At 36.7% G+C, this 13,247-nt stretch overlaps 1 protein-coding gene across 1 annotated transcript; it reads right to left on the reverse strand.

Moving 5' to 3' along the window:
* Window positions 1-4,724: 4,724 nt before the first annotated feature.
* Window positions 4,725-12,542, reverse strand: FGB (fibrinogen beta chain). The gene is made up of 9 exons (XM_020891580.2): window positions 12,400-12,542; window positions 12,149-12,169; window positions 9,419-9,610; window positions 8,754-8,937; window positions 7,595-7,822; window positions 6,953-7,066; window positions 6,473-6,598; window positions 5,976-6,261; window positions 4,725-5,374 (listed from the first exon to the last, which is right to left on the reverse strand). Exons 1-9 carry the CDS (start codon window positions 12,502-12,504, stop codon window positions 5,143-5,145), a joined length of 1,488 nt encoding a protein of 495 aa, XP_020747239.2. The 5' UTR covers window positions 12,505-12,542; the 3' UTR covers window positions 4,725-5,142.
* Window positions 12,543-13,247: the final 705 nt, after the last annotated feature.

Here is a 13,247-nt window from a genome sequence, read left to right on the forward strand (position 1 = left end):
CAAGATATTCATTGCTTCCCTGTTAAGTGCTGAAATTATAAATGATCCTACTTTTTTCTATATTTCACAAAACATCTAAAGTAATACATACTACTTTCATTTTAAAACCATAATCAGGGTATTCCCTGGCTGTTCAGTGATTGTGACTCTGCACTTCAAATGCAGGGAATGCAGGTATGATTGATCCCTGGTCAGGGAACTAAAATCCCACTTGAGAATTTGTGTGGCCAAAAAAAAAATAGCAACAACCCAGTGCTGCTGCTAAGTCACTTCAGTTGTGTCCGACTCTGTGCAACCCCATGGACTGCAGCCCACCAGGCTCCTCCGTCCATGGGATTTTCCAGGCAAGAGTACTGGAGTGGGGTGCCATTGCCTTCTCTGCAACAACCAACAATTAATGTTAAAATAAACAGAACTTATTCCATTTCCTAGGGTTTAGCCATAACACACCAACACACTGTGACCTGGTGCAGAGCTGCATGGTAGAGAAAACTCAAGGAGGGATCATCAAATCACATGGCACAGTGTGGGGGTCGGATAGTGTTCAGAAACACAGCTTCAGTTCTACGTACAGAAAGGTAGGTAGCATCTCTCATTTGTTGCTACACCTCAGAAAAACTAAAAGTCCCACTAAAGAATCACCTGAGACTGAAGGATACCAGAGTAGAAATAGTGGTTCTGGTATTTGGGGATCATGTTGCTAAACCCAAGTATTAGTATTATTCACTCTGTCGTGTCCGACTTTTTGTGACCCCATGGACTGTAGCCCACCAGGCTCCTTGGTCCATGGGACTCTCCAGGCAAAAATACTGGAGTGGGTTGCCATTTCCTCCTCCAGGGGACCTTCCCAACTGTACATAAAGGAGACATCATTAATGTGCATTAGAGGATACCCCAGGTTAACCTGTTATAGAAAACTGCCTCTTGAGTCTTTGAATTCTATACCAATTCTATACCTCTGGTTGTTTCTTTATTTAGGTTTTAAGGTGAATGACCTGGGGATATTTGCTTCCATCAACCTGATTGCGAATCTAAAGGCACCGTTGAAATGTCTATTTTTCTTCTTATCCTCAGAAGAGACTGCTTCATATCTACTCTATGATTCTCATTCTTTTCAACTTATACTACAAATAGCTTATTATTTTTTGAAATCTATGTCTTATAATAAAGCAATGCTGAAAAATTAAATAGAAGAAAGCTGCCATATAAGCTGCCATATAGGTTACGCAAATGATTTGCTGGTCGTGATTTTTAAGCTTGATTCTAAATAGATTTATGAAGCATGGCACTTGGAAGACATGGTTCAAATTTTGCTATTTAAGTTATCTTGAAATTATAGGCCCACTCTCCCTAAAATTTCAAAAAGCGTAGAGCTTAGGCTCTTAAGGGTATAGCAGTGATAAAAGCTTTCATAGTCATTTTTAAAAAGCAACACTTCATAGTTTTCTCTCTCCAATGGTTCTCTAATATATTTGTAGAAGGAAGGCAACAGAAACCAAGAATAAAAATAGCTGAGCTCTCCACAATTGGGCTTCCTGCTTACTTTCCCTGTTCAAAGAAAAGAGGAGACACCATCTTGCAATAGAGGCTTCAGAGACATCTAGGCTTCTCCAGTGACAGTCAGCATTTGATGCCCCATATCTCTTGGTGCTTCTTGTTGCCAATGGTCAGCCTGGTGATGGTTGGAGAAATGGGAACAATTAATCTGTAAATGAGGGAGGGCTTCCTTTAACAGTTGAAGGGTACCATCTGGTATGATTCCAAAGACTTGTAGTGTTTTTAATGTGGGAATCTCTCCAAGTTCAAGTAAAGCTTCAGGTATTATGTCATAGCACTGACTGAGTGATAGGTGTTGGAGGTAGCTGAGTTGGTAAAATTCTGGAAAGCAGTCATTTTTCAGCATAACACTATCGCTCAAGTCTAGGTGGACAAGATTGGGGCATCTTCCAACCAAGGTAGAGGCATCTGATTTCTGCAGCCAAAGTGGGTCTTAACCATAGGCAGTGGTTATCTGTGAAGTCACGTAATTTCAAAGATGACCTCTTTCTCTAAATATTGCCTCATAGTCACCACTTGAGTGGAAAAAGTGCTAGATGAGAAAGACAGGAGTCTCTGGAGAATGCAAACATAGCCTGACTCACTTGTTATGAAGTCCAGCCACTGATCAGAATCTGTTTGGGTCATTTATTTAAAAATAAGTATTTTAACAATATTCCCATGTAGAGACTCTGATGCAATAAACCTATTGAGACCAGGAACTCTGTGTTTTAAATAAGTTCTGCAGGTTTAGATGATCATTGTACATGATATTTGGTGTGCAATGGTTAAACAGAAGTGTTGGCTTGACTGCTGTGGTTTGTGGTATGTTAGATAATCCAAGTTTTTGCCCCATGTATGTTCATCTTAAAAAAACAAGGCTTTAGATATATTAGTTACCTGTTTTTCCTTGGCTCCTAAATGCAGAGGAAAGGGAAGCTTACATCCCAATTGCATATATCCCTCATAGTTCTAATGAACTATATGTGCTGTGCTGTGTTTAGTCACTCAGTTGTGTCCTACTCTTCGTGATCCCATGGACTGTAGCTTGCCCAGCTCCTCTGCCCATGGGGATTCTCCAGGCTAGAATACAATACTGGAGTGAGTTACCATGCCCTCCTCAATTTGTTTTATACAAATTAAGACTTTCAGTCTTAATTGTATAAGAAATATGTTATAGTTCTCATGTCAAAGTATGAGATTATTAATTTCAACTCAATTTTTATTATATTCATAAAAGTCATGAGCTAAGCTTTTTAGATACTGTTTTATATACTCTAACTAGTGGACACTACCTTTTGACTGTATTTCAAATTTTAAAGCTTGAATGGGCAAAAATCAAATATGTAACATTTCATACCAAATGATACCTTAAGAATGCTTACTTCTTTCTAGATAGATATTACATATTACCTAGGTGTGATCTCTGTGTTTCTGATACTTGTACATTAACTAAGAATTGACCACAGGATTATCTACTTTAGTGGGTTTTAATCTGTGGCTTTACTTTAAACTCTAGGAATTCACTCAGTCCTGAGTGTATAAGGGGATTGAGCAAAGGTCTGAGGGATATTGCACCTCCCCATCCCTTATTCCGTGGGCTTTTGCTATACTCAGTATTGCTTAAAAAGGTCTACTTTCAAGTATTTTGCATGTTGAATTTCTATGTATGCCTTTTTTTGGAAAATGTGTTCTACATTATAAAAGGTCTATCCAAGATCTTAAAGAAAATCCTAAAGGAAATCAGCCCCAAATATTCATTGGAAGGACTGATGTTTAAGTTGAGGCTACAATACTTTGGCCACCTAATTTGAAGATCTGACTCATTGGAAAAGACCCTGATGCTGGAAAAAATTGAGGGCAGGAGAAGGGGACAACAGAGGACAAGATGGTTGGATGGCTTCACTGACTCAATGAACATGAGATTGAGCAAACTCTAGGAGATAGTGAAGCACAGGAAAGCCTGGTGAGCTACAATCCACTGGGTCACACAGAGTCAGATGTGACTTAACAACTGAACAGCAAGATTTTAATAATACAAGACATATATATTTTAATATATATAAATTTATATATTATATAATATTTATAAATGTATAAAAATCAGACTTTCTGACAGATGATTCTGGAATCAAAGGTTAATAAGAGCTTATTACTAGCAAAGGAGAAAGATAAGTAGACCTAACAAATGGCATTTAAAGTAAGCCTTGAAAATGAACAGCAATTTGTCAGATGGTATTGGAGGAAAGATGCTGTTGACAACCAGAGCATAATATAAAGGGGCCTCACCTTTCCTGGAATGGTGAAAAATTCACTGTGACAAGAATGTAGATGTATGGTGAAAGGGGACAGAGGCAGAAGACAGTGCTGGGACTGTAACAAACCATTTTCACTCCCAGCTAAGAAGCCTGGATTTTAACACTTAGATAACAACAAGCTAACATTAAGAAGGAAAGTAACTTGGTCAGAATCTTCTATGTTTAGCACAATTTTCTATTTTTAGTATACTTAATATACTCTGTTACATTAATTTATTATAACAGTAACAGCGTGAATATAGGTAGCGATGGGGCAGAACTTATGGAGGGAAACCGGATAAAAGGTAAGGTTGGCTATGATGAGGAGTTAAGAGAGTGATGGCATTGCCATGATAGAAATGAACATTTGCTTAGATGCAGAGATGAAGAAGATGGGCTTCAGGACAATGCTTCCATGAAAATCAGTGGCAATGACACTGCAAGAGGGAAGTAAGACTGAGGGTCAGAGGGTTGTCCCAGGGCAGATGGAGAATACAAAGTGAAAGAAAATTTGAGTTGACATACTCATTTCCCAAGAAGGAGAAAGAAGAGAAATCCACTTCTGCTTCAGTTCTGCTGTGACCGCGTGAGAAACAAAAACCCAACTGAGGCCAGGAGGCCTCATCTCCAGGGGCAAATGCTGCTTGTTACCTCACTGCTTCCCTCAGCAAACAAATGGAGACGTGACTGTGGCTGTGCTCTTGGTCTGTGTGATCCGCAAGCCTACCTCCCTGCAGAGCAGTGACTTTCCCTGAAGCAGAGCGAAATGCTGAACCTTCAGGGCGTCACTGTCAGCTCATTCGCTACTTGAGGTTGTGAATGCTTCTCTTCGCTCACAGGTTAAAAGCCTAACTCAGTGACCATGTGGATTACCAAATAAGACAACATTAATGTTTTGTAATATAAACCAGTTTAATGAATAAATCTTTTTGTGTTTTCTGTGATAGATCTTACATAAATAAAGAGAGGTTCAAAGTGGATTTTAAACACATGATTTTACTTCACCTCAATTTCTCTTCCTAATTTGAAACTTTTCACAATCCACTAGAATGGAAATTATGAACACTGAGTGTCCACAATCATCCTTTTAGTTACTTCTTGGCATGCGATAGAAATGACAAATATGAAAGAAAACCACGTGCTGTTTTTAATGTTATTTGTCCTAAAAACTTTCTGAAAACTCACACCAACTACATTTTGATAGCTTTAGAGAGATATAAGGTATGAAAAAAAATTTCTGATAACATGATATACAAAGCTGTCATTACGTGTGGAAGAATAATAATCCGTGGGGTGGGGGGGTGGGGTACTACTGCTCCGGGAAGTAAGGCCTGATCTTCATGGACATCTTCTTCATTGAGTACCAGGAGCCCTGCCAGTTCATCCACACCACTCCATCATCCGTGCCGTGCTTCGCCATGTCCCAGCTGTACGCCCCACCCCAGTAGTATCTGCCGTTGGGATTGGCTGCATGACACCTGTTATACCACCATCCGCCACCATCTTCTTTAGAACACTGCTTTCTGGGATCTGTAGTTTTCCTGAAAGGAAATGTGTTTGGAGTTATTATAACTGCAGTGCTCTCAAGTTAATTTTTTGCGAAGCCCACAGAGGAGTGCTGGGTGCAAGACTCCTTCCTTCTGATTCTATATGTAAAGTCACAATAATGCACCAAGGGCTTCCTGTGCCCTATAGCAAGAAAGGGAGATAATTGGGCCCATGTGGCAAATTCATCGATATTCATTAAGTTATCCCAAAATGATAGCTTTCAGATCTCTTAGTGTTACAGATTCTTGGGAAACAAAATGGAGGTTTCAAAAGACACAGTCCATGATAGAGATATAGAAATCTATCAAGTACTCACTACTTAGTAACTGTGCTCAAATTACAGTTGTATCTTTTATGGTTATGTAATGTTGGGTAAATTACTTAGTCTTGCTACTCTTCATTTGTAAAATGAGGATAGCAGTGGCAACCTTGAAGCTGAAGTGCTTTAGAGTGACCCAGAAAAAGCTTGGTACAGTGGTTGGCACACAGGAACCAGCCGGGAAACGAGCGTCACTAATCATGCTCTGTCGTTAATGACTCGGGCAGCAGCATGAGCCACGGCCCTGAAGGCAGGAGGGAAGCAGCGGCACCTACCAGCCATCGTTGTCTCTGTCGTACGTGCTGAAGAACATGCTGTTGTGGATGGTCATGGTCCGGTTTTCCCCCACCAGCTGAGAAGCCCCTTCGATGAGGGCATTGCCTGCTGTTCCTTTGTATTTGCTCACTGAGAGTTGATACTTGTTGGCCTCATTCTGTACAGTAAATCCTTCATAGAGTGCTGTCACCTTATCGCCTTTCCAGTCCTCCATTTCAATCAAAAGCTTTGTGGGTCCCATGTTGGTAAGCTGGCTAATTTTGTCATTTCCAAGCCAATACTCACCTAAAGGAAAAAGAAAAGAAAATCTCACCACAAATAAAACCTTTGAAAGCAAAAAGTTGCCTTTCCCCTCTTATCATTAGCTTTTATGCTCCTTCTGTAAATTCTTCTTAACCTCCTAAAATTCCTAAAAGCAGACTACCAGCACTATATTTTTTAAATGGAAAAAAAATCTAAACAAAGAATGATCTTATTTTGTGCTCCCAGCTGTTACCTGGTATACCACAGTATTTTTTCCCTTCTGCATTGGTTGCAATGTTTCCAAATCCTTGTTTATATGGGTCCCATTTCCTGCCAAAGTCAACACTACCATCTTGACGGTTCTGAATTACTGTCCATCCTTTGGTTGAAAGAAAAAAAATAGCACATATTAACCACTAACAAATAATGCCCCTTTGGGGGCAATGTCTGACTTCCTTGTCCATTTAATTTATGCCCACTGATATTTAGTGCCCTTAAATAGATTTAATAAGGAAATAAATGTGAAAGGAAAACTTGCAAAATCTTTGGAAACTGCAAGTGCTTTATCTTTTACCCAAAACTGTGAATCAGAAATATTTTATAACTTCTAAAATATATTGAATTCCAAATCAAATGGCTTGTTGTTAGTTTTGTTAAGCTAGGTTTTATTTCCTGGCATTTTATGGTATCAAAATAATTTCAGCATAATAGTCAAAAGCTATCAAACATGTACCTCCTTTTTCCGTTTTCATATCACAGTATACTCTATATGGTTTGCTAGACTCCTCAGGCTGAATAAGATACATTTCAGATGTTTCACCTCCATTCCTGATGATTTCCTCACATTCTGCAATCATAAGAGAACAAATTACATTTAGAGACTACAACATCATTATTTTGTATTTAGTCACCAAGTTTGTAAGATACTAAGATACTAAGGAATGTTTTATTTTAGACATTTGAGGATAAATGTTATAGAAACTGAAGCTTCCTCTTACTAAAAATCACACTCGGTTTCAAGGAATCCTATCTTCCAAGGGAGTGAAAAAGCCCTTCTCCACCTTTTGTGTCCTGATATCCATAAACCATAAATTTCCAGAACACATGTGATGGAGAAATCCCTGCATCTATCCATGGTTCCCATCTATTCAATCAAGCATGTACATTACACCCATTGAGCTACCAGCATCATTACACTGCTTCCTACTCTTCAAAAACTGGCGAGTGCATTAGGTATGCTGGGGATATCTTCATGATGTGCTGAGATGTACTTAGGATCTGTTGGGGAAAATCCACTGAACTTGTTTTAGTTCTCTTATTTTTAGAGAGTGTGAATTCTTCTGTAACCTTCTAGAAATATGTTTTAACTAGTTACCTTTGCCAGACACCACAGGAATATTGCAAGTCACAGTACATGGGGTGCGGCAGTATTCCATCTGAGTTGAGACATCCGATTCTAATTTTTGTATTTTGCTTCTCAAATTTTCCAGAATTGCACGGAGCACACGAAGCTTAGTTGGGATATTACTGTTCACAGTCTCATCTATATATAACTGGTGCTTTTCCAGATGTGAGGAATACTGGTTTACTACATTTTCATTATCTGGAAAAATGAAATTGTGTAGGAATGGTTAGCATTTTCTCTTGACAAAAAAACTAAATGTATTCAACTATACAATCATGATTTTGAGAATAAACTAGACTCGGGCATTGGGCAGTCATGATATATAGTTGTACTTAGGGAAAATTATTTTGTCCATGGCATACATAAATTAACATATAGTCTAGTCACTACACTAGTAATTTACCTTAGATTAAGGTAAAAATTAAGCCTAATGATACGTTCAATAAGTTGTTTATTTATTTCTTTGGTAAGGAAAAGAGGAGAAAGCAGTACTTAGGCCTTCCATCTCAGAAGTTCAACATATTATGGAGTAGATACACTTGATTTACTTATCCATCTCTCATAACTGCAGCAGAAATACAAAAGAAATATACAAGAGAAATGCCATGATTCCTTGGAAAAAATGTCCAGATTTGGGTAGGCTACTCCCTGAGACACCTATGCCTGGTTCACTCACTAGTTGATTCCTAACCACCAAGCCAATAGCACTCAAAATTCAGATCTCAAGTTTCAAATGATGGGATCATTATTTGCAATTCAACTGAAGATATCATAGACACATATATTTAAAATGTTAAAGGTTAAATCTATAAATGCTAAAATTTCACACTGTGAATATATTGTCTTCAGAGTCATAAGTGTCTTACAGAATAAAAATAAGGACTCACAGTGAAAATTTTCCCAGAAAATCATCCTTGCTGACACCAGACTGGGAGTTAGAGTTGAACAGTGCTTATGTAACAAGCTGCAGGTGAAGATGCCTAAGTGATGACCTTGGGGTAATCAGGCTCATACTGAACTACCCAGGCTCATCTAGAGACCTGGATCTTCTTAGAACTGTGTGTTCCCACGGCACTCTGACAGTTTCAATTTTGTAATAGAATCAAACAGAAACCACAAGGATATCTACCTTTTACTTGATTCTGCCTTTCTTTCCACATGTTTTTTAGCAGAGTTATATACTGAAAGGTGGACGAAGAGGTCTGGGAAACAGACTCCACATTATTATGTAAATCTTCTACACTCTTTCGGATTGGTCTTTCCTGTTTTACCAAAGTATCTTGCAACTGACATCCTGTAGGACACAACACACCCTATATACAAAGAAAATAGCCAACATCAGATGCAGGGTTGAGGTATTTGCAAAACAAGCACATGGTGAAAATTCAATGATATCTTTCACCAATATAAAAACTTGCAATTTGATTTTCTTTATATAAGACCAGGAGTTCTAGACTCATCATTATAATTCTCTGAAGATTAAAAATAATCCTTACCACAGAACAAATGTAATTAGGTATGAAAGTATTACCACCTGAACAGACAAAGTGGCCATGTACAAAGGAGAGGCAACACCCTGTGTCCTGATTTGTAATCTTGGTTACAGACCAAAGAAAACTAGAAAAGCACCCTTAGCCCAAGGCCCAGTAAGTGTATATTCTGTATTTACATCCAGAAGAAACAAACAAAATGACAATGACGGTAATGTGGGTCAGTGCTTCAGTAGGAAGACATGATAAATACAGGTTTTCTGCACAGGGGAGCCCACCGCGGACAGCCCATCCGTGTACCCACCAGGTCCGGGTCAGCGTGCAGGCAGCCATCAGCATCAGGGGGCTTTCTCTCCACTTTCTTCTGGCCCAGAGCTGACTTGGGGGGACGAGCCCGATAGCCACCTCCGCTGATGGGAGGGGGTACAGGCCTCAGGCTGGGAGCCTCTTCCCTCTTCTTGTCATAGGGCCGATGACCACGGGCATCCAAATGTAGCTTCAGGGGACCAGGCAGAAATAAAGTGAAGAGTGTTGTGGAAAACCTGAGATGTAGTATTCTAACAGTCTCATTTTATAACATAGGTTATTAAATGATGATTTGCTTAAGGACCATCAACTGACTAGCTATTGTTGGCAAATCAATAGGTTCCTCAGGTCTCTTTATTAAGAGCAGACAGAAAAACAGTGCAAAGAAATATTGTACCCAGAGGAGTTTTAAAGAGTCCTTAAAAAAATCTGCATCAGATAATGAATAGTAATGAACTCAGATTCCTGAAATCTATACATTAGAACACACAAAATACTATGAAATCTATACTGTCAGAAGGAATAAATGTTCTCAAGTCACTTGAATTACTAAATTCCAGTAATTATTTTTCACTTTTAATTTTTATGAATTGATTAATTTCTCTAGCTCTTAGTTAATAATAATACTTAAGTGGCAATATGGATTTATTAAAAACAAATGTATTTGTAATAAGACAACAATTGACTCTAACACGTTTGTAAAGGAATAAGGTATTCTGGAGCCAGACTGCTTGGTTTCAAGTCTTGACCCACACCGCTTTCTAGTTCTAAAGATTGTGGGCGAGTTACTTTATCTCTAAAATAAAGTTAGTCATAGTATCTGCTATATAAGATGATTTTAAGGATTAAATGACTTACTGCATGTGACACCCTTAGAAGAGTGCCTGGCACATATTAAGTTCTCATTATTATCTTTACTGCAATCACATGTAACAGTAACAGATACTATAGTGTAAGTGGCTTTTCCACTATTAACTTCTATTAATCTTGTCTTCTATTAACAAAATTGTCAAATCATTCTCATGAAATTTCTTACATGATTTCTTTATCAAATGCCATGATTTTCTCATTTAAAATAATTATTTCATTTAAATAATTCTTAGGTTATGTGCATTGCAATTAAATTATTTGCTAATTAAAAAATATAACATTAAAAGATAGTGAAGTGAAAAATATGCAATACAATGCAAAAGTGCTGGCTTGGATTAACTTTATTATCATCGTATGGTCTTTGTCAGTAATTACACCTTTCAGGTGGAGAAGGAAATGGCAACCCACTCCAGTATTCTAGCCTGGAGAATTCTATGGACAGAGGAGCCTGGCAGGCTATACAGTCCATGGGGTCACAGAGTCAGACACAACTTAACTACACCACCACCACACCTTTCATCTTCAGGGTTTAATTAAAAATTAACAAAGCACTAGATTTGCACCAGAGACTAAGCTCTCTAGCTATCTGGTGTGTCTAGAGGTCATTGAATGACTCTATTTGGAATTTTACTATCATTTATTCAGTAAGAAACAATACATTTAGTAGGAGAGTGCTAGGCTTTAAACCTAGGCAGATAGGTTACAGATTCTCCTGCTTAACTTCTGAAATTAAACTACAGTATGTTATGTGTAATTGCAATAAAAATAATAACGTATGAAGATTTGCAGGAAATATATATTGTTTCGAAGACATGGTCCTAGTCAGAGATGGTCTGTTCTAACAGGAATTTTATGAAATGTGATTCATCTGTTTATTACAAATCAAATTATAACAGAAGAAAAGTACTTTCTTTTTATTTCAGAGTATCATTAGAGAGGTAGCAAAGGTGATCTAGCTTTACTAGAGAAAAGGAAATGAAAAATGTTTAAAAGAAATTATATGGATATTAAGGTTTATGAAGACCACTTACTGAAATAACTAAAACTAGAAAATCCACTTGGAAGGATAAATAAGTAAACTATCTCTGTGTAGATTAGTCAGTGAGCAGGAATGTAAAAGTGCTTAGCCTACTGCTTTATAAAAGTTGACTCTTATACATTCTTTACATTTTTCTTACCTAACTCATTTAACCATATAACTATCTTTTTATATGTATACTTTGACAATTAGAAGGAGCTATATATTATTTCTGGAGCTATATATTAGGTTCCATTTAAATTCAACAAATGATCCAAAATGAATCACTGCATTTAATTACTTCATTCACTGTGTACTTTTATTTTTAGTGTGGCAGAGACCATATTATATACAAATAATTAGATCAGCAGTCATCTGATAATAAAGTTTAAATTTTTAAAATGTCATTTTTCTAAATGTATTTTTGTATTTTGACATCTTCAAACCAGTAGGAGTGATACTTGAGGTAAAACTGCTCTATGAATGAATAAACTAAATGGAGTGCTATATTTCATAACCATTAACAATAACAATATATAAATTTCTCAATAAAAAAGAACAATTTTTAATCTTCTATCACAGAATGTGATCTATTTTACTTTTAGATTTAGCTCACAGTTTTCATTTACCAATAGCCAACAATTTCAGGAGCTATATATTACCTTCCTTCACCAAAGAGCTACCCAGCAATTACACCTTTTTTCTTTTAAAATACTGCTCTTTTATTTTATAGTCTGTGAAATTTTCAAGTTCTTGCTCTCAGATTGTAATAACATATTGCTAGAACTAAATAAAAATCATATACTCAGGACAACAACAATCAAGAAAAACACAACTTACCTTAGCTCTGTCATCTTCTACCTGGGAAAATAAAGGTGATAAACCAGAAAATGAGAAATTATTATTTTGTTTTGATGTAAGAAATACTATACAACATTCTTTAAATAAAATAGGTCCTAGAAATTAACAATTTAATTTCATAACTAAAATCAATGCTAATTTCATTAAAATAAACATTCAGATATAATTATGATTTGGTTATATTTTATATTAACAGTATTAGTAAGAATATAATAATATGTAAAAGTCACCTCGTCATAGTCAGCAAGATGTTGGGCCTGAACTATAAAAGCACACAAAAGTAGCAGTAATAGATGTTTCATGGTTTTAAATTTTTGGAAGTCCCAAGAAATCATCCTTTGCTTTGGACTTAACTGAGAGATCTTCAACCCTATATATACCTGAATCCTCTGTTAGCTATCCCTTTTCAAGTGGTTACCTTCCTTAGTTAACATTTAATTTTTTGGTTCACTTGTTGACTGAACCATTTTATCCCTTAAGCAACATCTTCCCAGCAAGACTTATTTACTTGTCATACAATTGTTCTCTGTTGGCCAAGTTTAGTAACACCAAAGTTCCTTAGTTCATTTAATTGGACAATATGATGGGAAATTGGGACATTCCTAAAAGCTGTGTATTACATTTCCTGTAAATTAATGTGGATGCTACACAGGCTCCCAAAGAATGTGTGAAGAAAAAAGTACTTTTAATCTGAGCACAAAATATTGGACCTACTTACAAGGCACCCAGTAACACTGTGAACTCACTAAAGATTTACCGTAAATGTTGTTTGTAGGTAACCCTGTAATTTAGTTTTTGAAAAGGCCACTAAACTCAATAATTACATTACCATATGTTCATCTTATCCTTCAGACATTAATCAGAACAGCAAAATTAATATTCATGCCTTATGCTATGATAGACAAACATCAAAAAGAAAATGTAGTCATTTTCTGCTCTAACCGGTTTTCATATTTTGTTCTTTACTGATACATTAAAATTTTCAGATAATTGTAAACTGTGTTAAAATGATGAGTAGATTATAGATTCCTAAGTGAAAATCATTATTATGGTGATTGGATAGATATTTAAATTTTAT

Source organism: Odocoileus virginianus, chromosome 12 (genome assembly GCF_023699985.2).
Source record: "Odocoileus virginianus isolate 20LAN1187 ecotype Illinois chromosome 12, Ovbor_1.2, whole genome shotgun sequence".
NCBI classification, from domain to species: domain Eukaryota; kingdom Metazoa; phylum Chordata; class Mammalia; order Artiodactyla; family Cervidae; genus Odocoileus; species Odocoileus virginianus.

Bases quoted from the DNA above. Each gene is read 5' to 3' on its own strand.
- FGB (XM_020891580.2), bottom strand. From the start codon at position 12,504: ATGATTTCTTGGGACTTCCAAAAATTTAAAACCATGAAACATCTATTA. The intron at 12,170-12,399 runs GTGACTTTTACA...TTATTTTCCCAG, and splicing joins ATCTTGCTGACTATGACGAG to GTAGAAGATGACAGAGCTAA. The intron at 7,067-7,594 runs GTAACTAGTTAA...TTATGATTGCAG, and splicing joins TCCTGTGGTGTCTGGCAAAG to AATGTGAGGAAATCATCAGG.